The sequence below is a fragment of the Trachurus trachurus genome (genome assembly GCF_905171665.1).
Source record: "Trachurus trachurus genome assembly, chromosome: 16".
Lineage (NCBI taxonomy): Eukaryota > Metazoa > Chordata > Actinopteri > Carangiformes > Carangidae > Trachurus > Trachurus trachurus.
In genome coordinates, this window is record NC_139902.1 from 30,006,208 (window position 1) to 30,033,621 (window position 27,414).

Here is a 27,414-nt window from a genome sequence, read left to right on the forward strand (position 1 = left end):
GAATTAACTCAGTGAGAAAACTGCCACAAGGAAGGATTTCAGGATTTCAGAAGGATCTACTCAGAAAGTTTCTGCATTTTAGGAAATCCTCATATTTGCATCTTAGCAGCAATTGGCTCACATAAGTCATCATCATCACAGCAGTGACGTATTCAATTTCAAGTTTTAGATACAAATCAAGTTTTAGATACATGTACCTGTGCGCTGAAGAATGTTCTTTCCAGGATGTTCGTCCTTAAACATATCACCCACATAAACAGCCCAGTGCTTGTAGGTGATGAACGATAAGCATGGACATTTCCTTTCAAATGAAATTAGATCTCCAAACACCTGTGGAAAAATCAGAGACAAATTCTACCAACTAAGCAACAATACAACTATCAAGTGATGGAAGGATTGGATGAAACTGAGAATTCAAATGATTATTAAATCACAATAAGCTAACTGGGTTTTTATGAATCCATGGTTTTAGCAGCGATTGTAGGAGTTGTAAAATAAACAGTAAAAAGGAACTTACAGGGTCTTTAGCCTCGGTGAGTATGAGCACGAGCTGAAGGATCAATGTAACCAGGATCAGGTTCCTCATGGTGGCAACGTGGAGAACTGACAGAGGAGAACATGACAGGAAATAAAATCATATTAATCATCAATGCACTCTTTGAATCTGACAGAGGAAGGACAGAGAAGGAGAATCAAGACGTTCTGCAGTCCAAGGTGCTCCGCTTGTCTTAATATGTCTCAAGGCATTCTCCATCTTAAACTTTAATTTAATCTAAATTATTATAGCTTCAGCATATTCTAAAGTAAAACACTAGATGATAAAGTAAAAGCATGGTTGACCTGTACCACAGCTCTACAGTAAAGAGTGGTCAGACAGGTGGAGGTGGAGGTCTTACCTTCTGCAGAGAGAAGAGTGAAGCCTGGTGGATCAGAGGAGAACCTCTCCTTATATTCACTTCAGAGTCACACACACCTGATGATACAGCCCATCATGTGTTACCATGGTTTCCCTACAGGCTCATTTGATTGTCCCAGCCGACAGTTGGAGGACGATGCAAAATATTTCTTTTATGGTACAATTATAATTTGATTCAGAGAGTCCCATCTCATCAGCCTGAGCCTTAAGAAGAATTGCTCTCTCAGCACCTCATGCTGTGACCACACTACTGTTCAGGTGCAACTCTGTAAAAAAAAAAAAAATACTGTCAGAGGAAAATTTTATAACAGAGTTTAAAGTTTAAATTTTAAAGGTCCGTTGTGATTAATAAAGACAGTTAAAAATTCTCCATCTGAACTATCAATAAGCAGGGTGGAAATGTTGGAACACATTTCTACAAACAGCAACATCTGTAGAAGTGTGAAATTATAGTGACTAAAACTTAACACATGACAAGGTAGAGTTACAAAGAATTCTGCACAATGCACTGGACTTCTTTGTATACTGTAGAGTTTATAGCTATTCCTAATTCCCTCCTGATGTCAGCTGGGTTTTTGCATGTTTAATGGATTTACACCGTCAAAGAGTTTGTTACTTAGTTTTGGGGCTGCTAAGATCACATTAAGCAGGAACACACTGCTCCCAAGTTTGTGCTGCAGGTAGACAACAATTAACTTTCTATCTTTTCTTTTATGGTTCAGTCCAGTAAGATAAATGACACTGTTAAATGTTCGTTATGAAAAATGACGGTTTAATGTGGGTGTAATCACAACTGCAGCTTCCAGAAAACAGTAATAAAAGCTAAAGACACGTCCTGTATGCTAATAAGCTACTGGCTCAGAGCTGCTGTCACAAAATATACAAGACCTGGTGCAGCTGTGAAATCACACACTCACTTGGATTATTATATTTACACACGGCTGCACACTTCTTTTAGTATCCAAATAAAACAATAGGCTATCTATACGTGCACTTGTTTCAGATTTTATGTTCTTTCTTATTTGTTTTAAATTATAAAGTGAAATAGGGTTTTCATTACACAACATTTAACTTTAGAAAAAGAAATAACTGACAATAGATATATATTTTTTTAATGAGGCCAGGGTGAGAGGTCATGATGTATGTGAAGAGTCACAAAAAAAATGACCTGGTTTTCAGGGGTCAGAAGCGAAAATAGGTTTTTAATTGCTGCTTTTTGAGTAAAACATAGTTTTGGTTTTATGGTACATTTACTGAGAGGTTTGAAGTCTCTGCTGTCATCAAAAAAATTAATAAAATAAAATAAAACCTACGTTTTCCCCTCCAGCAGAAATGTTATGATTAACTTTAATAGGTCCGCTGTGAGCGTTAACGACATTTAAACATTCTCACTATAAACTTCTTTCAAAGGAGAATCCATTGTGTTGAAAAAGTTAAACAATAACAAGAACGACAATTTGCGTACTCTAACTGAACATAGATACACAGAGCATTTCACTGGCAATACAAACGCCCTTGTTCTCCACTGTCCAAGACCTGGTGCTCATCGGTCACATTAGAATAACGCTCTGATGAAATCTCACTCTGCATCTGCAAGTTCTGCATGTTTTAACCCGTGTGGAGCAGAAACAGAAACAGTGACAGTGATGCAGAAATAAAGGCATTGCAGAACAATCTTGTTTTATTATTCTGTTTTTTCTATCCGGCAGGTCATTGTTTTTTCTTCGGTGACAGTAGCCTAATGTTTGATGCTCAGTGTCACCGGGCAATGGCTGACCAGGATCTAAAAGGATGGATGGACGGACATTTGGAAAATTTGATGAACTCATCAGAGTGTTGAATAGCTGAACCTACTACGGTATAGGTTGTAACAGAACAAGAGGCATTAACCAGATCAAATTAAAGTGCTTTTCAAATTATACAATAATTTCTACCAGTTTTAGCCATTTGGGAGAAAAGCAGCTGAATTTTGCAATGCATTTCTACAAATTATAATAACTGTAGATTTGTTCATGGCCAATGAGAAGAAGAGGAAGACAAACTACACTCACTAACTGTTATAATGAACACACGAGAAGACTGCAGCACAGTGTGTAGCCTACACAGATTGTAAAAGTTCATCCATTTATACTAAAAACTCTTAAAGTTCACAGGAACAGACTGTTATCAGGTTTATGTTGCACGTTGCCACTGTGGCTCTGTCCGGTGGAGAAAAGTCTGTTATGGAGAACAAAACACATTTTGTGATACGCCACTTCCAAAGACTGTGTCTGATCCAAAAACTGTTGTACTAAATGAGTGGGAATGCATGAGAGGTCATGAGGTTAACGTGAGGAGTCACAAGATGATGAATGCAGAAGAAACAAGTCCAGTACCAGCCCTGACAGAAACGCTATGAACATCACAACCGTACATTTATTGTTGATATTTGACATTAGTCAAACAGAGTTCACAATGAAACAGTCTGGTACACCATGTCCTGAGAAGGTTTGCATCTCTATCGAGGTGAAGAGGCAAAAATGTCAGAATAAAGGGAGGAGGTAGTTCAGTATCTTTCAGTGACTGTTAAACATGCAAAAGTTTTAACAGCCAAGATGATGGCTTTAATTCTCCTCTGTCTCTGTGAACAGAACTTATATTGAACGTGTGTGTACAAAAATATATAGTCTACACAAGAATAAATGTTATTATGTTTGAGTATTATTTACACATATTTGCCTCCCGGTGAACCAACCAGGGATAAGAGGGGACAGAGATTGTCTATGGAAGGATGCTTCACTCTGCATGATGGAACTGGCACATTTTTTCAGCCTCCACAATTTAAAAAAATCAACATGCACAGCTAATGTTCAGACATAATTACATTAATCAATCAATCCCCAAAACACAAACTCTCATCGTGTTTGCTTTCCTAATTTATTTCAGATTCATTATGAATAGGTTCAGACTGCTGGATCTTCATGGACAGCCTACATTTTTTACACTTTGAATTATAGCCTATGATATAGTTATGGCTCTTTTTTAAAGTGCAAAGCCAACAGAGAACATGTTTTGTAAGCATTTTAACATTTGTTAATGTGGGGACTTTGTGTTTTGGTGTTTCCTGTACAACGGACGCATTTGAATTTTGAGATTAGAGTGCATTTATGACACAGGAAAAGCCTCTAAACATTTCTGTAACGTTAGTTTTCAAATAAAAAGACGGTCCTGACCAGCAACAAAGATAATGGTGAGTTTAATACGGTTTACTATCTATTTTGGGACAATTTGTTAGCTTGATTGTTGGCCAACTGACAGATTTTCTAGCTCATGGTTCATGTGTTGTTGCTAGGTAACGTCCGTACTAGATGTCTAATTCGGGTTACGTTAGCGTAGAGGCAGAAAAAGATAAAAAGACTGTCCAGTGTGATATGTATTTTCTAAATTTTATTACGTTTTTGCGGTTTTTTGAGATAATTTGATCTATTTTTAGGTATTATATAGTTTTGGGGTGTGTTATTTTATATTTTTAGACTTGTACGGAGTGACTAACTTACTCACAGGGAGAGTAGTCACTCCGTACAAGTCTAAAAAATGATAAATAAAACACCCCTAAACTACATTACGTTAGTAAAAGACGGTCCTGGCCAGCGACAAAGATAATGGTGAGTTTAATATCTATTTTTGGACAATTTGTTAGCTCGATTGTTGGCCTTAAGTTAACTAAACTGACAGATTTGCTAGCTCATGTGTTGTTGCTAGGTAACGTCCGTAATTCTGGTTACGTTAGCGTAGTAGCAGAAAATATAAAAGACTGTCCAGTCAGTGTGATATGTATTTTCTAAATTTTATTACGTTTTTGCGGTTGTTTGAGATAATTTGATCTAGTTTGAGGTATTATGTGGTTTGGGGGGTGTTTTATTATTATTTTATTTTTTTGGACTTGTACGGAGTGACTACTCTCTCTGTGCATAGACGATCTTGGGCCGCGTCAGAAGGCGGCCGTTGACAGACAGCAGGAGCGGGACTACTGACTCTCCGGGCGGCGGGCTACTAGCTGGTCGGTCGGTCGGTGGAGGAGCAGCGAGCAGCAGCAGCAGCGGAGCGTCATGGACAGGACGGCCGTGGTGAAGGTCGGCGCCGCGGCCAGTGCCAGCGTCTGCGCCCTGTTCGGCGGGGTGGTTCTGGCCCAGTACATCGTCGCCAAGAAGAAGCGGGCGGGCAAAAAAACGAGGATCATAGAGATGGTGAGTGAACACAACACGCTTCAGGAGGCTCGTCGTCAAGATAAGACACTAAAAAGAAAAGAAAACAGGAAGTGGAGGGTTGAGGCCTTCAAAATAAAGGCGTGGGCAGGGGGTGTTTTCGATTTTTCGTCTGCAGCCTTCACAATTTTGGCATAGAAATTCGGATAGGGATTATGTTTGATTATCTGATTAATTTGTGTCCATGAATTCTCACAAATGTAAAACAGCTGCTTGCTCTGATCTCACAACCTAGCTGCAAATTAAGAGTTAATTTGCAAAAGCAGATAACTCCGTTTTAAAAAATATATTTGAAAATGTTTAATTATTATTTACACCAGGTGATATCAGTCAAACAAACCAAAGTTGAATGGCTTTGACCCAGGAGATGAGACCTACAAAAACAGATGTAAAACAAAAAAATAAAGCTTTATTGAAACCAAGACTATGTAAAGAATAATTCAAAAGCATCAGCTCATCTTTTTTTTCAAAATGGCATTTATCTGCTCTTGCAAATGAACCTTTGCGATTTATCAACTGTTATTCATGGCAAAGAAATACAACTTGCTGCCACCCTGACAACTACTTATTTCACTGAGTAAACAGCAACGCAGAAATGGTGATTCTGGGCAAGATATTAACAGTTGTCTGGACTTAAATGTAAAAAAGGAAAGTAACATAGCATATTCATTGTCGGATTATTCTATAATTTATTTTAGTCAGCTCCAGTCAGTATTACCCCCAGTATTGCAACCACACATCTCTGACACTTTTATTTTGAAAGTCTTGAAGGGAAACAGGCGGCTGTGCTCTTGGTATCTTGACGTTAATGGGACCAGCGTGATGTATGTACGCAGGCGCGGATGTTCCCTAAAAACGGCAGCTGCTTTTAGAGGTCACCAGGTAGAGACAGCCGTGTCCCCCCCCCCTAAAGACACAGACTGAGAGACAGAGTAGCAGCTTTTCCACGTGAGGACAGGAAGTGTGATGCTCTGCAGCCCGGTCACTGCCCCGGAGAACAGCTTCCTCCTCTTCCTCCTCCTCCTCTTCTTCCTCCTCCTCTTCCTCCTGCTGCTGCTGTTGTTGTTGTCTGCTGCTGAACATGCACCATGTAGGTTATGCAAGCTGCAGCAGCACAAACACACACACACAGTCCAGCTTTGTAACCAGTCTGACAGGAACCAGGCCGAGCGACCACCTGAGGCACAAACATGTAACACACACTGCAAAAATGTTGCACGGCAGTGGTCAGTGTGTGCGTTTGTGTGTTTGTGTGAGAGGCCTTAGGGTCAGTGTAGTAGTATGTTAAGTTTTACAGTGAAAACAGGTTTGGTTAAACTTATTTACACATGGATCGTAGTGGAGATGTTCAGACTTTACACTGTCCACAGTGTTTCCACATATGTACATGATTCATCTCTGAGTTATTTGACTCCATCTACACTTCATGTGTCTGCACACTGACACATTTGAGCACACAAAACACACCTGAGCTCCTTTAGTGACAAATGCTCCCTTCATATTCTGACTTTACACTGCACTCTTATTTCTTGTCAAAATGTCTCATTTCTAGTCAAAACTAATCTCTTTCCACTTAAAATAAGACTCATCACCTAAAAATGTACTTGTTTTCACATAATTTTCACTTGTATCAAACAATTTTTCAAATGAAACAAGTAGAAAAATCATCTGCCAGTGAAAGTGCAAGTTTTTGTGCTTGTAATAAGAAAGAAAAACTTGCTCCACTATCAGATTTTTCTACTTATTTCAAGTGAAAATTTGCTTGAAAGAAGTAAAAAGTGTCTAAAAACAAGCTGCTTTTTATGTGATGAGTCTTATTTTAAGTATAATGAGATTTGTTTTGACTAGAAATAAAACAAATATTTTTGGTAAGATATTTGAGTTTTTGCAGTGTACAGTATTAATGTCCCGGGCTGCAGCCAAATGATCAGACTTTATCTTTTTATTGCTTGTCATTTCCCTGCCAGGTAGCCTCCTCTCATTGTGTCATTTGTGTGGACGTTGTCTCGCCGCAACAGCGTGAAGGTTGAAGCTGCTTTTTGTCTGGAAGTGTTTAATAGAAAACTACATCTGTCTGACTAAAGGAACTAATCCATCTGCTTCTAGTCACTCCCTCCTCAAATATGCTTCACATTCAACGTAAAATAAAAGGTCATTGCACCTCTAGCAGTTGTGACACCGTTTATTCCGCTCCTTTGCATCATTACTGGAGTTTTTAACTGTCAAGTTTGTGAAACACAGGTTGAGAAATAAATCAAAGTAAAGTGGAGACGTCGTGAGCGGGAGACAATCACTCTTCAGTCCTGTCTGATGTGATTCAGCTGCATTAAAGGGATAGTTCACCCAAAATTGAAATATCTACTCAGCCTCATGTGGACTAAGAGCTGGGAGAAGTTTCAGAGTCCTCCGTGGCTTCTCTGAGTTACAGGGGGTCTCGGCGTAGCAGTGCATGTCCATATAACGGTTGCAAATGGATACCAACTGTCTTCGCAACACAAAGACACACTAAAAAACATCCAAATACCTCCATGCTGCTCGTATGTAATGTCCGTCTTGTATTGAAGCCCCGAAATGCGAAATTGCCCCGAAAAAAATTAAATAAGTCTATATTTCAAGCTTGTTTGTAGCGGAAGCTCCTCTTCCCAGTTCCCAGTCCCAGTTAATTTTTTTCGGGACAATTTTGCATTTTGGGGCTTCAATACAAGATGGACATTACATACGAGCAGCATGGAGGTATTTGGATGTTTTTTGGTGTGTCTTTTTGTTACCAAGACAGTTGGTATCCATTTGCAACCGTTATATGGACATGCACTGCTACGCCGAGACCCCCTGTAACTCAGAGAAGCCACGGAGGACTCTGAAACTAGTTAGACTTCAGCTTCCCCTCATTAATTTAGTTGCAGCCTTTAGTTTATTTTCAGGTGGTTCTGCTGTTACTTCCTGTTTGTGACACAGAAACAGTCAGAGCAACACACCGGCCTCTGTTGCAGGAGCTGCTGCCACACCAGAGAAGAGACAGTTTGGTTGTTTCACAGCTTGACCCCTCAGCGTGAGAACTTGTGACCATCTGCTTTCAATGATGCTGTGGAAGAAGATCAAGTAGAAGAAGCACAAATTTCCGCTCTGAAGCCCAGGAGACCTTAAAACCAAACAGCGGCAGCCGCAACTCCACGAGGCTTTTTATTTTCTGTCCTGGAGGGTGAAATTCCTCTTTGTGTAACTCGTCGCCGTCCAGAAACTTTCATCTGTCATTTCAGAGATACTTGAGCATGACAGAAAAACAACAACACATTCTTCTCTACAAATGTCCCCAAAAACCACAGTGGTTTGTTTCTTTTACAGATCTACACAACTGCTCATTACCAGCACGGTCTGCTGCTCACACTGCAGCTGCTCCTCAATACAGATATGCAGCTCTGGAAAATAAATGAAGAGACCACTTTTACAGACGTTTCTTAAAAAGCATCTCTACATGACTAAGTTAAAATATTCATGTTGCGTTGTTTAGGAATGAATTTGAACATGTTTTTTTTACATTAAAGGGTCTGAAAACCCTTTTTTGTCATTTTGACTACCGTGGTTGTCATGTTCTGCCAAATAAATGCTCAAAATGACAACATTTTTATTTACGTTTTATGAGAAATGTTTAATTTAGTTTAGATTAGCTTAGTTTATTTAGTTTATAACAGGACAGGGTGCAGTGACATTAATTATTCAAAGGAATAAAAAGATGGCTGCACCAGATTTAGCGAGAATGCTCATATCCGTCTTTAGTCCTTAGTAGTTAATAGAATAAAACAAAAATGTTCATTTACTTAAGCACATATGTATCTATAATAGTAAAACCAGAGAAACTCATCATTTTGAAATGGTCTCTTAATCTTTTCCAGAGCTATATGTCGAAGACGAGGTCACAGGCAAAGGAGAGAAAAGTTGTAATGATATAAAACTGCAGAAAAGAAAGGCCAAATATCTCACACTCAAACATATGTTTGCAGTTTGATGCTTTGCATACTTGTTCTCCTCTCTGACAGACCGGCTGCTTTAAATAAACACCAGCTTCGCCTTATGAGTCATTTACTGGTCTCAGCTTCAGAGTTGAGTAAAACCACATTTTATTGATCTCATAAGTAGAACTGTACAGAAAAAATGCCACCAAGTCTCCAACATGTTTTAATTTGTAAGAAAGCAGATTGATATTTTCCTCCAGAACATGTTCCTTACTGTCGAGCCCAGCTGTGTCCTACAGTACACGACCTCTGGACTGTGACTATGATTAGACTCTATAGATAAAACAGAGAATGACGCCCGTCTGACATGAATGTCATGAACTGAATCCTTACTGTGTCACGGCCGTGTTAGTCACACAGCAGCTTCACACTGTCTGGCTGACTCAACTTCACACTGCAGATTATTTCTGAGACAGTAATAACGGAACTGAAGGCCTTATAGTCTCAGTTCAGTTCAGTCCCATTTGTAAACCATGTCAATGTGAGGTCAATAAACCCGACAGTTCCCACGGTGAGCAGCATGAGCTTGGGAAAAAAAACTTCCTGAAACAAACACATGGATAAATCATTTTGATCTTTATTATATTCCAGTGTATTGATAGTTTTATTGAGCGTTGTTGTCGAGTCGACGGTCAGAAATAAACCGTGTCTGTCACGTTTTCTTGAGGCCAGAATGAAGCTATAAATAAGATTACATTTAGCCTGAACCCTCTCACCGCCGCTCCAGACAGATAGACAGACAGACACCTGCTGGGCTCAGTCAGTCCTGGTCCTGGTCCTGGTCCTGGTGTAGAAAAAACTCATTAAAATGTTTGTTAATGTTGACGACTTGAGAGAAACTCAATTTTTCTGTTGCAGACTCTGAGATCACTTACATACATACACTTACTACAACTTCCTCAACTGAGAGTCACTAAAACCGCAAGGCTTTGATTAACTCAGACTGTAAACTAGAATTAGAGACCCCTGGATAAAGATGGAGGCTATTTATTCACCTGTTGCCGTGGTGAATCGCAGCATCAGAGCCCCATTGAGTTTCCTTTCATTTACTACACACTCGGGTCAGCTGTTCTTGAACCAAACCACCTCAGGTTTAGTCAACTCTGAGTTCAGGTTTAGGTTGTAGGAAGTTGATCTCATCTTGTTCTCGATGATCTTTTGATGACTATAGATGTGAAACCTTTGCTGTGTGTTGCAGCCTGAAGCTGGAGAAGTCAAATGTTTAGTAAAATGATAAAAAAAGAGAGTGTATATTTGCTTCAAATGTCTAGTGTGAGGTGCAGGACGTTGTTGTTGTTCTGTGGACGCGTACAGATGGTTGATCTTTTGTCTTCAGACGTTTTCTGACGTGTCCCAGCAGGTGAAACAAAGGGAGCAGCTGCTCTACTCGGTATAATGGATGTTATCAGTGACATGTTTTTGTCTGCTTGTGCTTTGACAAACTCAACGGTGACTTCCTGCTCTAAAAGTAAAGGAGTCTGCTGGGGTGTGTTTCCCCCCTTTGACCACTGGAGAGCAGCACAGAGCTGAACACCTGAACTAGAGTCACTATCAGAAGCTACAGACACAATGTGAAGCTCTAATCTTTACAGGTCATAGGAAGAAACAAAGTGTTGTTATTTTCTGATAAAAGCCGATGATAGAACTTGATGCTGAAAGCCGAACGGACTGTGGAGACGACTGCAAACCTGACGGCAGTGATGATGACTCACATGTGACGTGCAGCTCTTGGTTTATCTGTGGTTCAGTAGATATTATGGTCTGATCAGATCAGAGGGTGGTTGCACACACTGGTAGATGATCAGGGACAGAAAATTTTAGTTTTATTGAACTGGTGCTGATGGATTTTAAGTCAGCAGGGACATTAGAGGTTATGAAAGGTGATGTATTAGAGGTAAATGAGGGAGAGAGATGGTGGTCCTGGTTCTCCTCTGAGGGGTCAGTAGTTGGTGGTACGACTCCCAGCTCCTACTGCTTGAGTATCGACAATCAAAACACAGAACAAACACACTAAACTCCTAATTTGCGTCACTTGTAAGTCATTTTGGCCAAAAAGTCACTGTCAAATAAGCAGATATGAATAATTTTGGACGGTGAAGATGTTTCCTCTGGAGGCCATGCTGCTTTATCAGCACTGACAGATGGCCGACACTTGGACGTCCTCGCAAAAAATACACTTCCTATGTCGCCCATTAATAACACTTCAACAACTCCCAGAAGCTGCTACACATTAATATTTGATGGTATGGATATCTCATTGTAGAAACAGTGGTGTTAGACAACAAAATGTAGAACCAGAAGTCAAATGAAATATTGTCTGTTTTTGTAATCACAGGATTTTGTGAGAGTCAGTGGATGGGTCAGTAGTGTGAGCATGCCTTTAGTCAGTGATCACAGTGAAAGTGATGTGTCACAGGCCCTCGCTGCTTTATCAGCAGCAGCAGATGGTTGATGCTGCCACTGCCACTGCCACTGCCACTCACAGCAGCTCAGCTCAGCTCAGCTCAGTGTGAGTGTGAGTGGGGCTGTAGGAAGCTGATGAAAGACCTCAGGCCTGTTGTTACATCATGCTCCCAAGCCTTTAAGCAGCTGCTGTGGTAGCAGGAAGTGATGGAGTAACACAGGATGTTCAAAACAATAATAATGTATTAGCATTAGTTTAGGCAAGCATGACATTGGAAAATCACCATATTGCCATAATATGGGCAGATATTCAATTGGATTGCAGGTGTTGAAGTAAAGGGACCTGTTTGCTTGGTATAAAAATAACTATAATTTCATAATAATAATAATTTCATCTCCCAACACTACCTGTCAAAAGTTTGGACACACCTGTTTTTTCTTTATTTTCATTACTTTCTACATTGTAGATTCAAACTGAAGACATCAAAACTATGAAGGAACACATATGGAGTTATGTAGTAAACAAAAAAGTGTGAAAGCAGATTATGTTTTTATAACTTTTCAAAGTAGCCCCCTTTTGCTTTGATGCCAGCTTTTTACACACGCCAATATTCGGTCATCACCCCAAATGGTTTTCCAACAGCCTTGAAGGAGTTCCCAGAGCATTTGTTAGCTGTTTCGCCTTCACTCTGCAGTCCAACTCATCCCAAACCATCTCAGTTGGGTTTAGGTCAGATGGCAGATAACTCTTTTGTTTCAATTAACGCTTTTGTTTAATCATTGTTTTCATATCTTTAGTATGAATCTACAACATAGAAAGTAATAAAAAATCAAGAAAGACCATTGAATGAGAAGGTGTGTCCAAACTTTTGACTGGTTTGAACTTTTTGAACTCCACTGTGATGCAGCGTCAGTCCAGCGTCATACTCGTAGCAACACTCATTCATCTTTGAGGTTGAGTCTACAAATGGACATCATCTGGCTGACAGTCGACTCAAGGGCTGCGCGTTAGCACTCAACGGACTTCTGCACTTTGTCCATGTCAACCTTTGACCTGTGCAGGCCTAGGCTGGGCCACCGGAGCCTGGACCTTTGTCCAGACTAGTGCAGAGCAGATCAGGTGGGATTTCAGAGGAATGCTTGGGTGGGATTTCCAAATAATCCTTGGAGAAGGTTGACGAGCAGATGTGACAGCTGTTAGAAAACTCAGAGGTGCTGATAACGGTTATTTAATCGGTAGCCGACTAAGCTTTTCTTCAACTTCAGTTTCACTCCTCCCGCTAAACAACCTTTCATCCTTCATCACTTTTGGTTTTATAACCTGCCCTTTTTTCTGTTTTTTTTCATTGTCAAAGCAACGCCTCCTCTACAGCAGCAATAATTAAACCATTGTGTCTGATGTGACATGTGACGACGCCGATTCGTTGAGTGGGGACTTGGTTGTACCTTTGCGTTCATGTGACAGATTAGTATGTTGTTGTAAAGAAAGTTTTCTTCTGGCTCACGTGTGGAGGTTAAAGGTGACGTGTGTCGGCAGCGTGTCGAACTAGAGAACTACTGCCTGATGGATTTAGGAAGGAGAGCAGAAGATGAAGGAGTGAAGGGTAGTGGGTAGTTCATGTTGACCTGATTGCAAACTCATGATTTCTGCAGATTCCTCAGCTGCTCCATGTTCGACTGACTGCCAATCTCTCCACTTCCACCACATCCCTGAGCTGCTCTGCTGGACTCAGGTCTGGAGCCTTTGTCCTGCTGTAAGTAGAGAAGATGGTCCAACTGAGTCCATAAAGAGAAGCACATGGTCAGCAACAATACTCAGATAGGCTGCGGTATTCAGACCAGGATTGATCGGTTTTTAGGGGTGAAGTAAGGGGTGAGTCAAGAAAGTATTCCCTAACGCCATTACACCACCTTCACCTCCAACCTGGACTGTTGACTCAAAGCCGGTTGGGTCTATAGATTCATCTTATTGATACCAAACTCTGACCCGACCTGATCAGCAGAAACCTGCATCCATCACAGTGGTTTTATTGAAAGGCCACATAGTAGTTTTCCATTTGCCCTGTTTTATTTTGAAGGGTTGATCAATAAGAAGATCTAAAAAACCGTCTTACTGTGCGTTCACACCAAAAGTTTCCAAAGCGTCAAAACGCCGGAAGTCAATTAATTTTTAATGAGAGCCCGGCAACACTGAGCGACCAAAGCGTCACCAGACAAGAAGTTGAGCTTTGGTTAACTTTAGGGTAATTAGCTATGACGCGGTTTGGCAGCAACCAACGGCAACCTGTCAGAATACAGATGTCCTTCGTCTGCCTTTTTTTTGTATTTCGGCTCCCTAATGACCAGCGCGATCGAACTTCAACGTCAGTCACGTGGCGAGCGACCAAAGCGGCTGAAAATATTTGCCGTTTTGGGAGCTGGCTTGTCTGAAGCCCACCCTCGAGCGTTTTTGACGCTTTGGAAGCTTTTGGTGTGAACGCACAGTTAGTGTCGTTTTCCATCTCCTCTCTCAGCTTCTCTCTGGAGCTCTAGTAACAATAGGTCGGTATCAGCCAATCAGAAGAGAGGAGGCTCTGACTGTTTTCTGGTCTATCCAATTGAAATAACGCAGACTTCATGTAAAACCTCCAGGAAAACCCTGCAAGTGTTGGATGGTGGGACCAAGGTAGTGACTGCTTAGTTGTGACATCACAAAGTGACAGGAAGTCCTGACGGCTGGTTTTTAAAGGCTCAGTTTCTGAATACAGACTGTGTGCATTTCTCTGTGGACTGAGACTTTGATACTTTCACAGTATTAATATAGAACCTAGAGCTGCTTTATAATCACACTACACATGGACATCTACCTTTGTACTGTATGGAGCTTTAACACAAACATCTACCTTTATACTGTATGGAGCTTAATACAAACATCTACCTTTATACTGTATGGAGCTTTAATACTCAATGTACCCAATTTGTTGGGTACAAAAGCTACAGAAATCAATGATCTCCCTGGAGGTAAATCACACCGCTCTGATCCTAATTACACTGAGGTGTTATTATTTCTTTTCTTTTTTTTTTACATGGGGAGGGAGTGGGACATTGCTGTACATTATGTACCAGTTAATCACTGGTGTTTTGTAGAGAGCAGCTCATGTTCAAGTTAATCAAAAACAAACTGTCAGCACCCAGCTGATGTTCCTCCGAGCGTTGTGATATTTTAAGGCTCTCCAGCTGATCAGCGGCAAAGAAACAAACTAAAACAACCAAAGCTTTGCTCTGTTTTTGTTGGTTGGCAGTTCAGTCCGCCCTCTCGTTTTATTACACCGTAGAATTAACGGTGCCAAATACTTTTCCTCGACATGAGATGCTCGCGGCGCTTTCACCTGTCAGATGCAAAAATTTAAAATGATTTGTGAACGGGACCGAAGCCAAGTGGGTCGGCGGGTCAGAAGGCTCGCACGGCATCGCATCGGAGCAGATAGAGTGAAAAAACAACACTGGGAGCTGTGTGTCTGCAGCTGGGACTCACAGCAGCGTTATTGTGGTTTGACCTAGTTTTTGGGGAGTCGTGGTATGCGAGGCGGTCGTGGGGGGGGGGAAACGATGGGGAGCTACTCAGGTTCCTGTCTCCGCTTTCTTCCAGCAGCCCAGAGCCTCGTCCTCCCTCCGTCCGCTGTGAAAGCCAAAGCCTCGTTCAGCATAAAAACTAAAACCCAGGACAAAGTATCAGTGTTGCAGTTGCACCAAGGATCAAATGTTGCGCAGATATCTGTCGTTGTTCTCCGATTGATTGATCGGTCGAACGAACGCTGCCCAGACGAACATCCATCACGTCCTTTATTTACTTTATTATGATTAATTAACATTTGACCTGTGATAATGTTCATTTATCATCATTAATTATAATGTTAAAAGTTAAAACGTCTCTTGTTCTGGTGATGAATGTAGTTTTTATTGGTTTATATGAGTTAATATTGTAGGTTTTGTTGACATTCACATCTGTTGGCCTCAGGATGATACGGTTACATGCTGTCGTTCCAACATCCCACCACTCCGACATACCGCTATTCCGACATGCGAACGTCCCATCATTCCGACAAGACTTTCAATATAAGGAAATGTGCGTTGCTCAACAGGTGACTCCCTTCTTTAAGACATGCTGATAGAGGAATACCCACATGATAGCAGACAGGGACTAGTCTGCCTGTCTAGCTTCTACCTGCTCTTTTTACTAAACTTAAAGCAGAAGTAAGCGATCCGGTCGTTTTGGCTAATTTCCTGTCAGCCGATGGAGTTAGCAGTCCCCGCCCTCGTCCCTACGTCACCACATTCACGCGCATCCCTTGGCTGCACACACAGAGAGGACCGCCCCTTTATGCCGTTCTCTCTCCTCATTGGATAAAGGTTGTAGGATACAAGGAAGTTTTCTCCTCGGCTTACAGCAGAGCAGAGTGACTGACAGACCCGTGTTTCAGACCAAACACTCTATATAAGTGATTGCTGTCGGAAGATATAACTATTTAAGACTTATATTAACACAAATATTCTGCTTACTTCTGCTTTAATTAACATTTTACCCATGATCATGTTCATTTATCATCATTAATTATAATGTTAAAAGTTAAAACGTCTCTTGTTCTGGTGATGAATGTAGTTTTTATTGGTTTATATGAGTGAATGTTGTAGGTTTTCTTGACATTTACATCTGTTGACCTCAGGATGATACTGTACATACACAACCTGATCAACCTGAATATAGAGTGTGTGGACGTGTTTGGACGTGTTTAGACATAACTGGAAAAATGTAAAGGTGCTTCAGTCTCTCTCTATATATGTGTGTGTGTCACCAAAATATTGACATCATGTGTAAGTGTGTGTGTGTGTGTGTGTGTGTGTCATTTGTGTGACTGACCATTGTAAGGCCGAGTGGCCTGACGCTCAGATTGAACCTTGACCCTCGTGACCTTACATGCGCCGTTAAGCTATTTACTGTGTGTGTGTGTTTGTTTGGAGGGGGAGGGGCGTTGTGTGTCAAAATGTGTGTGCTCAGCAGTCGTAGCACTGGAGCGAAACACACACACACACACACACACACACACACACACACACACACACACACACACCTCTGATTGATGTTAAAGGCTCCTTTTTCAAGCGTGAATCACAAATGTCACTTTTTCTCTCCGACCCCCAACCCTAACCCTATTTATACACAACTCTGTGTGTGTGTGTTGACATGGGTCAGCGTATATGTGTGTATGTATCTGTGTGTGTGTGTGTGTGTGTTGTGGCCTCTCTATACAGTGGGAGGGGTCACAGTCTAATCTCTGCCCCTCCCTGGCTGCTGCTGTAGATATATAAGCCCTGAGCAGCCTCACAATCTTTTCCTTCATTTCTTGCGTTCGCTGAGACAACACACCCAAGGTAAGAAAGTGTGTGTGTGTGTGTACATTTTTCTGTGTGTGTGTGTGTGTGTGTGTGTGACTGTTTAAGCTCCAGGCTGTTCCCAGTTCAGCTTTTAAAGCACTCAGCTCTTCTTCTCCTCTGGCATCAGGATGCTTTGACCTTTGACATTTGTGTATTTGCAGCTTTGTTATGTCGATAATCCATGAATTTATTGGCTTTTTTTTGTTTTGTTAACCCCAAACCGTTAAGAAGAAGAAGATCTCCTGTGTGGTGGCGTTGGTAACTAACTGCATTGTGTTATTGTTCGGTCGTCGTGCGTCCAGGTGGTCGGACTCCAGGTTTGAATTTCACTGTCGTCAGGGGAAACGCACGCTTTTAACCCCTGCAGCTCTTTTCATACCTGGTGCTGGTTACCTGGCTGCGTCTCTTTTGTGTCTCTGTAAATGCACGGTATGTTTAAATAGGTCATCCATTGAAAAGCTGCTGTTTTGAACAACTGTGAGGTCATAAAGTCACTCCTCCTCCTCCTCCTCCTCCTCCTCCTTTTCCTCTGTTTTTGTTTTTTTTTGCACACAAATATGAAGTGCAGCAGGTTGTTGTTGTTTTGACTGAGGTCACTCTGTGTGTTTGTAATGTAAGAGGGTTTATTATTATGATGATGATGATAATAAAAGAACTGGGTTTATTTTTAGTTTGTGTTCTTGGTGTCATGTTTCTGTAGCATCAGAGCTGGTTATATAACCCCAAGGGGGGGTGGGGGTGGGTTATAGTTAACTCACTTGTTTGCTTTTCGTCAGCACAGTATATACACATCCACTATATGCAGAGTGTTGCATCAGACAGAGCTATTTCTATTTCTAGATCTGCACATATTTGGAATGGATAAACACCATTATTATAAAAGGAAATAGAAATCAAACATTACAGGTCAATATTATATTCAGCCTGTGTTGAGTTTATCTTCTTATCCATGTTGGCCCATAGTAACCATTGGCACCATGTCACAGACAGCTGTTATTTAACACTAATTTACACACACTCCCTCCCTGAGGTGACATTTGGTTGTTGCAGGTATTTGCAGCAGTTTGTCGTCCAGGTGTGGCTCACACAACTAAACATACATAGGCTAACCCTCCTCCTCCTCATCCTCCCCCAACAACAAGCCCTGATTAGTTAGCATTGATCAAAGAGTGTTTTACCTCGCTCTCACCATCAGCTTGAACCTTTAAAAAAACAAAAAAACAACAGATCCGTGCAGTCAGTGTCTGTTTCTTGTGTCTAAGGTGAAGCTACAGAACGAGGCTGAAGGCTGAAGTTCACCTCGTCTCTGCTGCTGCTGCTGCTGCTGCTGGACGGCACCTCGTCTGTTTGTGTGTCGGTTCTGCTCGTTACACAACACCGACACATTCCAGACATCAGCTGCTCTGTGACCCTGAAACCCACTCCAGGAGCAGCAGGGCGGGTGGAGGGTAGTGGGTGGGTGTGTCCTGTCTGCAGCAGGGAACCGTGTGTTTGAATGCACCGTAGGCTGCAGCGAACAAGAGTTTGACAATTAAACTGTGAATTCAGGACAGAACATGTCATAATTTATTATTTGATTCATCCTTTATTTAACCAGGTAAAACTCTTTGAGATCTAAAAACCTCTTTTACAAGAGCGACCTGGCTAAGGAAGCAGTGCGCAAAACAACACCACATAGAATTTACAGAGGGCAAGCACAAGAGTCAATAGATCTTCGTTCTCGATCGTTTAGGACTGATCATCTGCATCATCTGCACACACACATCAAATTCAACTCTTTTCTTCTCATTACACAAACTCTTTGTCGTTGTTGTCACCGTCCTCCTTCATTTCATACCAGGACTCCAAAAGCTGGTCACCCTCAGGGTCCAGGAGCTGTAGTTAGACCTGAAGTCCCTCAGGAAGCTCTAGAAGCATCTTCTCAGGAGGTCAAAGGTCATTCGTGTTGTCTAACAGTCCTTGTCCTTGTCCTGTTTGCCAAGTCTAACCTGATCTCTCTCTGTCTTTGGTTCTCTCTCTCTCCCTCCAGATGCCTCAGTTTGAGAAGACGACGGTGCACATGAGAGACCCTGAGAGGGTGGAGCAGATCATATGTGGCCTCATCAAAGGAGGAGCTTCCAAACTACAGGTAGAGACATCAAGTGTTGATGACGCTCCATCGATAAACGTCTTGGTGAAATGGCGCCATCTGGTGTTAAGTAGCTGGAAAATAACTTTCAGATCACGTTTCATCTCAAACATTTACAGCTGGTTGGCAGTTTCTAGAAACTGTTGCCGGATCTCTTGCTTGGTGTGTTTAGACTTGTTAAGGTCCTAGTTATTTCTTGGGTTGCGTTGACCATTGGCAACAGAACACCTACACTTGTGCGGGTGATGGGCAAGTCTTCACCTTCGGGAAAGTGAGCAGACAAGGTTTACAAAATAACAAAGACATAAAAATGTCTAGTAGTCTGTTTTTGGCATTTTCGACATTCAAATCTGCTGGTAAACTTTGCTTTCAGTTCTTATTATTTTCTAGAAGACAACGCAACAAGTTTTTTCTTTTGATTGGACCACTAAATGCCTATTAAATTGACTGACATTGAAATATAGCAGGCTATAACAGTAGCCAAGGTTGACTCTTGGTTTCATTCCATCCAGCCAGTCAAGTTTGGTTGCGATCAATGAATTCTGCATCCTTTACCTACTCAAATCTGGTTTACCAAGGTTTTTCATCCTAAAATTAAAAGTTCTGTCCAGGCGGAGGTAGGTTTTTGAATTTCTGCTGTAGTTTATCTGATGGCACTCTAGGCCCAATGAAAGGCACAACAAAACATTTACTTGATCTAAACTCTACCAGGTGTTACCTTCCCATAGACACCAAGATTGTGCCTCTTAGGCCCTACAGTTGTTGAGCTATTACTGAGCTATTACTGATTTACCTTGAGCATTGGGCGTTTCAGGCGGAAATTGTCCAAAATAGCAGTTGGTTAAACAAAACAAAATGTTCTTGACTGTGTTTCAGATCATCACAGACTTCGACATGACGTTAAGCAAGTTCGCCATCAACGGCAAACGCTGTCCGACGTGTCACAGTACGTGTTTATTTCTTTTAGGAAGAGTCTAATTAATTCCTAACATGTTGTTCTGTCCTGACTGAAACCTTCTTTACGTTGCTGCAGACATCATTGATAACTGTAAGCTGGTGACGGAGGATTGCAGGCAGAAGCTGCTGCAGCTGAAGAACACCTACTACCCCATCGAGATCGACCCCAACCTCACCATGGAGGAGAAGTACCCGTTCATGGTGGAGTGGTGAGTCGCACACGCCGAAAACCACTCGATCCAGACTTTACTTAAAGCCCCAGTATGTAACTTATTTGACTTTTTATTAGCAAAAATCAAATATGTCTTTCATAAATACGTATTTCACTGAAGTGGAATCACACCCGCATACAAATGAAAGCTTTCTCCTTAGAATGAGTTGTTACAAGTCGTTACAAATAGATAAGTGGCGACGCACCGAACCGAGGCGGCCATGTTGCATCGCCATTTTTTTACGTTCAGTGGCAGCGTGACCGTAGGTAACCACGGAAACTGAGCAAGAATACGTTCAGATATGCAACCACACCGCTAGACGGGGGGAATTCCTACATATTATACCTTTAAGTGTCTTGTATAAAGAGTTGTTGGCTTGTGATTCAATTCAATTCAATTCAATTTATTTGAGGTGGGACAGTGCATGTTCATGAACGAAGCATAAAATCGTAAACAAGCCGGATTTTAGCCCCAGGCTAATTTCCATCCGTTGTCCCATACATAGATGTTCCACAGTACAAATACAGTAACAATAAATAAAAACAAAAGCATGTTATAAAATAGCAGCATTCAGTTTACAGTACAGTAGAATAATAATACAGATTCAGTACAGTAATACGACAGTAGTACAAAAGTGCAACCGTGTCTCTGGCAAGGGATAAAGACAAGTGCTTACAATCATCAAAGTGCTTAGAAAGTCCTGGTAGTAATATCTAGTAGAAGCTATGTTACAATGATAGGCCTAAAGATATAGATTGATCACTTGCACTGCTATAAATGACTAGAAGGTATATAATAATATAAGTAATAATAGTAACATGTGTTGGTTTGGTTGTTTGCAGGTATTTTAAGTCGCACTCGCTGCTGGTGGAGCAGAGGATAGAGAAAGACAAACTTCCGGAGGTGGTGAGGGAGTCTGACGCTGCACTCAGGTACCGTTGGAGGGGACAGGGTGACTGATGGACGGCAGAGTGACGGACAAACCGACTCCTCTGTGACCAACCTGTGTGTGTGTGTTTGTCTTTCAGGGAAGGCTACGAGCAGTTCTTCGACCGGCTGCAGCAGCACAGCGTTCCTGTCTTCATCTTCTCGGCCGGCCTGGGCGACGTCCTGGAGGAGATCATCCAGCAGGCCGGCGTCTACCACCCCAACGTCAAGGTCGTCTCCAACTTCATGGACTTCGACGACAATGTGAGTTGTTGTGTCCTTCTCCGTCCTCGATGTCATGCAGAAATAAAAAAACGTATATTAGTCGAGTAATTTTAAGCCAAAAAAGGGGTCAACGTTGAACAAATTGCAACAGAAGCAAACTCAACTGATTTTGTATCCTCAACATGTCCTGAGTGAGGGAAAAAAAAGCCCAGAAGAATCCCATTACGGGAAAGTTTCGAAAAAGACCCAAATATATCCCATTTATACACCTATTAATTATTTTTCTCACCTTTATAGGGTAAAATTTTTAACCTTTAGATATCTCCATGAAAATTACTGAGCTGATTACTTACATTAAGACAAATAAAAAATGTATTACAAGTTTTTTGAAATTCTTTGTTAACATGAGCAAATTTGCATAAATCTGCATAAATTCCACTGTTTTGACGGCACATGTATATATAAAGGTGCTGTGGTGGTACCAGCATGAAAATTGGAATGAGTTGACTCCATCGGTCAACCGACAAGAAACCACTTGAAATTTCAAGATGACTGCAATTTTTCAAGAATCCGTCGCTGCGGGAAGCACTCGTTTTACATGGTAGCCTAAGCGCCCTAGCTCATTAAAGCTACAGTTGGTAAGCTGACGAAAGTGAAAGTAAACTCCGTGACTTGGTCCGAAATTTCAAGACAATACACAGGTCCCTTTAGGAACCTCTGGAGTCAACTCATTCCAATTTTCATGTTGGTACCACCACAGCACCTTATATATGTGCCGTCAAAACGGTGGGATTTATGCAAATTTATGCAAATTTGCTCATGTTAACAAAGAATTTAAAAAAACTTGTAATAAATTTTTTGTTTGTCTTAATGTAAGTAATCAACTCAGTCATTTTCATGCAGATATCTAAAGGTTAAAAATTTTACCCTATTCACGTGAGAAAAATAATTAATAGGCGTATGAATGGGCTATATTTGGGTCTTTTTCTAAACTTTCCCCTAATGGGATTCTTCAGGGCTTTTTTTCCTCACTCAGGACATGTTGAGGATATAAAATGAGTTGAGTTTGCTTCTGTTGCAATTTGTTCAACCTTTTTTCATAAAATGGCTGGACTATAGTATCTCCTGCTGACTGTGTGGGTTCTTCTTGACCCGGTAGGGGGTCCTGAGGGGCTTCAAGGGCGAGCTGATCCACGTGTACAACAAACGCGAGAGCGCCCTGCGGAACACCGAGTACTTCAAACAGCAGAAGGAATACTCCAACATCATCCTCATGGGCGACTCCTTGGGCGACCTCAGCATGGCCGACGGCGCCTCCAACGTGGAGAACATCCTCAAGATCGGCTTCCTCAACGACAAGGTACCACAACAACAACACCAGGGATCCTCAAACAGATTAGGGATTGAGTTTAGTAGAGGTTGTTGAGACGCCTCCATCAAGGTTTTCTGTAGAGTTTCCCAGCTGCTGATCAGTGTTCAAGGCTCCTACACCTTGTTGTTATTGCACATTTTCTTTGTTTCACAGCCAATTCCAGTTTAGAGTCCAACTCCTGACTGGATCCTTAGATATTAGGTCTCTGCATGTGTTCTTGATGGTTTTGGCTTGTTTTCAGACAAAGGAAGAAGCTGCATCCAATTGCAAAATGAACATCTGAGTACTTGTCTTTGTCATCTGCACTGCTTTTTCTCCCCCCCTGCTTCGTCTCTATGGTAACGGTTGCGGTGGTCAATCTGAGACTCCTGTACTGGGCTGAGTCTCAATTAGAAATCGGGTCTATTTCTATTTCCTGCAAGTTCCTGTGAATGTACAAAACCTCTGAAAGCCCACGATCGCCCGTTTGAGCCGTTTCTAAGCTGCTTCATTTGCAACGGGCCTGAACATTTAAGGAATAGTTCACCAAAAAATGAAATTCAGTCATTATTGACTCACCCTCATGCTGATGATGAATACTCTGGAGTAGTTTTTTATTCCTCAATGTGCATCTGGAGACCCGGGAGGCCGGTTCCTAGTCCAACCAAAACTTTATATGAGAGTCAATAGGGCCAGACACAAAAAGGTCCATAAAACTACACAAAAACCATTTAATATTCCTCCCCACTGCTTGTCCACTGCAATCCAAGTGTCCTGAAGGGAGATAGTCCAGAGTTTACTCGAATTCTGCCTGGGGCACGCTCATGTTTGCATGATTCGTGAACGTGAGAGTGCGCCCCAGGCAAATTAAATACAGGACTGTATTGAATTTGCCTGGTGTCCCTTCAGGGCACTTGGATTGCAGTGGACTAACAGTGTGGAGGAATATTAAACGGTTTTTGTGTAGTTTTATGGAGGTTTTTTGTGCCTTAAAAAGTTTTTGTTGGACTATGAACCGGCCTCCCGGGTCTCCAGATGCACTTTGAGGAATAAAAAACTACTCCGAAGTATTCATCAGCATGAGGGTGAGACACTAATGACTGAATTTCATTTTTCATGACCCGGTCCTACCCGGTCCAACCAGGTCTGACCTGCGGGTGTTGAAGCTTGGACCCTATGCGGTCGGACTCGTGATCGTTAATTCTCGGCCCGGACATGTCCCAAAAAAAAGGAAGCCTGTGGTCCAACCCAACCCAGGTTATTTGCATATGTGTGGGATGTGTTAAGAGTCAATTTGTCCCAACAATCGGCTTGGAAAATGGTCGGGGCCGACGATCGTAAATGTTAAACCTGTTCAGTACCGGTACTCCTGTACTTGGGTACTCCTGTACTCCTGTACTCCTGTACTCCTGTACTCCTGTACTCCTGTACTTGGGTACAGTCTCTGCTCACGCTCTCCCTCTCTCCTCTCCTCTGCAGGTGGAAGAGTCGCTGGACAAATACATGGACTCTTACGACATCGTCCTGGTGAGGGACGAGACTCTGGAAGTGCCCAACGCCATCCTCCAGAAGGTTCTATAACTCCACCTCCCCCTCAGTTCACCCACCCACCTACCTCCCTCCCCCTCCTCACCCAGTCTCTGACCTGAGGCCTTCACCACCGACCTAAACCTGACTCTCCGGTCCAGACTGGTCACTATTTACTCTTTGGATCCCACCAGAGTCAACGTTGGACCCCTCCCCTACCCACTTCTTCCCCTCCCTCTTTGCCCTATAAAAGCCTTTTAAAAGACTTTTTTCATCTCCTGAATGAACTATTTTAAAGTCTACACAGCAGCATTAGCCTGTCTCTAGTGTGTTTTGTCCGTTCTCTATCTCAGTCCATCGTATTATTCAAGATAAACCAAAAGTGAGTTATTTTTTTGAAAAAAAAAACACAAACCTTCACTCCATCTTTATAATTTGCACATTATTTTTTGTTGCTATTTGTTCTTGATAGTTATTTTTTAATATGGTAATGTTTATGTACCATGAACCAAGTCCACACAGATGGAGCCATCCCAGCATGCCTGTCATCTCAGTTTCGTTATATGATGTCGTGGTTAACAGCTCAAATTTAAATCCCCAATGAAAATTAAAATTAAAATGAAAACGTGCAGCTCGGTGACGGCAGTGTTTTCGCTTTGAGTGAGAGAGAGAAAGAGAGAGGATTCAGACCATGAGAGACGGCAGACTTTAAACTCTGTGTACGACTTGAATCAGATCTGCTGAGCACATGTGACATGGAAATGTTGATTTGTGGGCGTAAGGAACATGTTCTTGCACAGAAAAGCAACGTTTACATGAGCTTTTTGGGTGCTCATTTGTTGTCATATCAGAAGAAGCTCTTTATTCTATTGTTAAAACTTTTTTTTTTTGTAAGCAAATGCCATTTTTTTTTTGTTAAATGTGCGAGCCCTGTTCTGCATAGCTGACCCCCCCACCCCACTGTCAAATGTCCTCAATGCCAGTGTTGAAGGTTTGAAAAGGCATCAAGTTGAGCTAAAAAACCACGACATCTAGTGGTCGATGGGAGGAACTGCAACAGTGTGGCGAAAAAAGAAGAAAAAAAAGCCCCTTGTACCAAAGCAACAGGCTGATTCCTGCAGTTTCTCCTGTTAATGTGAAGTGCTCAGTGAAAGTATAAAAATATATTGTCTGTGGCAAAGTGCAAATAACCCACGACCTATTTAATTTGATCAACCTTTTCATCCTGTGGTAAAAAAAAGAAAAAGAAATGAGCACTACCTCTAAAGATATTCATCTGTTTTTGGATAGTTTGTTTTTTTGGAGGTGGGAAGTTGTCTCATTTTGTTCTGTTGAATGTTCTCATGGACTTTGTATGTGTTTTTTTTTTCTAAATGTGCTGCTATCACCTGCATGTTGCCTTTTCTTATTGTTAAGTTTATGTCAAAGAGATGGTACACTAAATTAACAAAAAAAAATATATATATATATACATATATATATATATATCAAAAAAATGGGGAATAATGTCATACTGTATATGTGGGCATCATATAGAAATGTATATTGTTTCACGGCATTTGGAGATACAGACCGGTGTGTTGTATTTTTATAAGCAGATGGCCTTCTCTTGTCTTTGATGGTGTGGACTGAAACTGCAATAAAATGTCATTTTGTGAGCCACGACTGGACACAGACTGGACACATGTGGACTAAAAAAACAGCTCTGGACACTCTGGGGGGGCCTGGTCCTGTTTTAAAGGAGCAGTGCACCGTTTACAGCCTGTATTGTAGAGTTTACAGTACAGGTGCATCTCAATAAATACGAATATCATGGAAAAGTGTATTATTTATGTCAGCAATTCAATTAAAAAAGTGAAACTAATACATTATATAGATCCATTGCACACAGAATAAAACATTTCATGCCTTTATTTATTTTAATTGCAATGATTATGATGTCCAATTAATGAAGACCTAAAATTCAGTATCTCAAAGAAATTGAATATTACAAAAGACTAATTCAAAAAAGCATTTCTAATATGGAAATGTTTGGTTGGTTGGGGCTTTTTGACTATTATTTACTATTGGAAATTATATTCTAATTTATTGAGATGCACTTATTACAGGTTATTGTGAAGAAAATATTCTCATACTTCTGGATTTATTACACTGTTGTTGGGAAGTGCAGAATTTAATCTATTTCATGACTAAAATTGGCCGAAAAACTGGGACATCTTAACTTATTTGATCTTATTTTTAAATTGCTTGGAGGGTTTATTGTTTTGTTGAATGTAAAATTTCAACTGTTTTACATATGCAGCCACATGCATTTTATGGACATATAGTGAACAAAAAGAACAACATTTTTTGCAGCAGTACATGCATTTTAATTATTATTTATATTAATTTGCCGTTTCCTTTATCTGAGGCTTGTAGAGTTTGTATAAAACTGCAGGAGTTGTGGCTGCAGTTACCGCAGCTGACCTGTAGATGGCGCTAAAAAACACGGGGATATTTAAAGGTGACCAACGTGGCACCATGTAATCTCAGGAAATGTCAGTCACGGGAGTCGTATCGTACATATGGCTCGTTGGTCTAGGGGTATGATTCTCGCTTAGGGTGCGAGAGGTCCCGGGTTCAAATCCCGGACGAGCCCTTCATTTATGATAAAATCGGAACTTGATTGAACATACAACTGCAGAAAATGGAATATCCACGTGTCAATAATGGAAATTAGACACACTTGTAGGGCTCTGTGTTGACATTCACTGAGTCTTACTGCTAATACAACTGTTCATGCACATTAGTCTCAACCAAAATACTCCAGTTACTTCTGCATTATAGTCTAATATATTGAAGGTCAATCAAAAATGCATAGATCTTTCTAATGTGAACAGTATTTGGAGACACGCGCCTATTACAGGAAGATAAGTCATTTATTTGTGCGTCTTTGTTGAAGTTGTGTTTCTCTTCTATTTGTTCTAAAATAATGCTAAAAGTTGCACAAACTCTGCTGCAGTAAACTTTGATATACAGTCTATATGGGTATAAGAGGAGCGAGGCTGCAGTGCCACAACGCGCCTCTAGGTGGCGACAAAACACCAGAGAAACGTAAAGCTG

The 27,414-nt window shown here is 41.3% G+C and overlaps 1 protein-coding gene across 2 annotated transcripts; it reads left to right on the top strand.

The window, feature by feature from the left end:
* The first annotated feature begins 4,913 nt into the window (after window positions 1-4,913).
* On the top strand, window positions 4,914-26,373 carry nt5c3a (5'-nucleotidase, cytosolic IIIA). Of its 2 annotated transcripts, none has more exons than XM_083989909.1 (8): window positions 4,914-5,142; window positions 19,015-19,113; window positions 19,990-20,059; window positions 20,147-20,279; window positions 21,125-21,214; window positions 21,311-21,473; window positions 22,594-22,794; window positions 24,265-26,372. In XM_083989909.1, exons 1-8 carry the CDS (start codon window positions 5,005-5,007, stop codon window positions 24,364-24,366), a joined length of 996 nt encoding a protein of 331 aa, XP_083846035.1. In that variant the 5' UTR covers window positions 4,914-5,004; the 3' UTR covers window positions 24,367-26,372. The 2 variants fall into 2 exon arrangements, with proteins under 2 accessions (XP_083846035.1, XP_083846036.1); XM_083989910.1 differs by lacking the exon at window positions 4,914-5,142 and adding an exon at window positions 16,954-16,982 and having other exon boundaries at window positions 24,265-26,373.
* Window positions 26,374-27,414: the final 1,041 nt, after the last annotated feature.

Bases quoted from the DNA above. Each gene is read 5' to 3' on its own strand.
- nt5c3a (XM_083989909.1), top strand. From the start codon at position 5,005: ATGGACAGGACGGCCGTGGTGAAGGTCGGCGCCGCGGCCAGTGCCAGC. The intron at 20,060-20,146 runs GTACGTGTTTAT...ACGTTGCTGCAG, and splicing joins ACGCTGTCCGACGTGTCACA to ACATCATTGATAACTGTAAG. The intron at 21,215-21,310 runs GTACCGTTGGAG...TTTGTCTTTCAG, and splicing joins GAGTCTGACGCTGCACTCAG to GGAAGGCTACGAGCAGTTCT.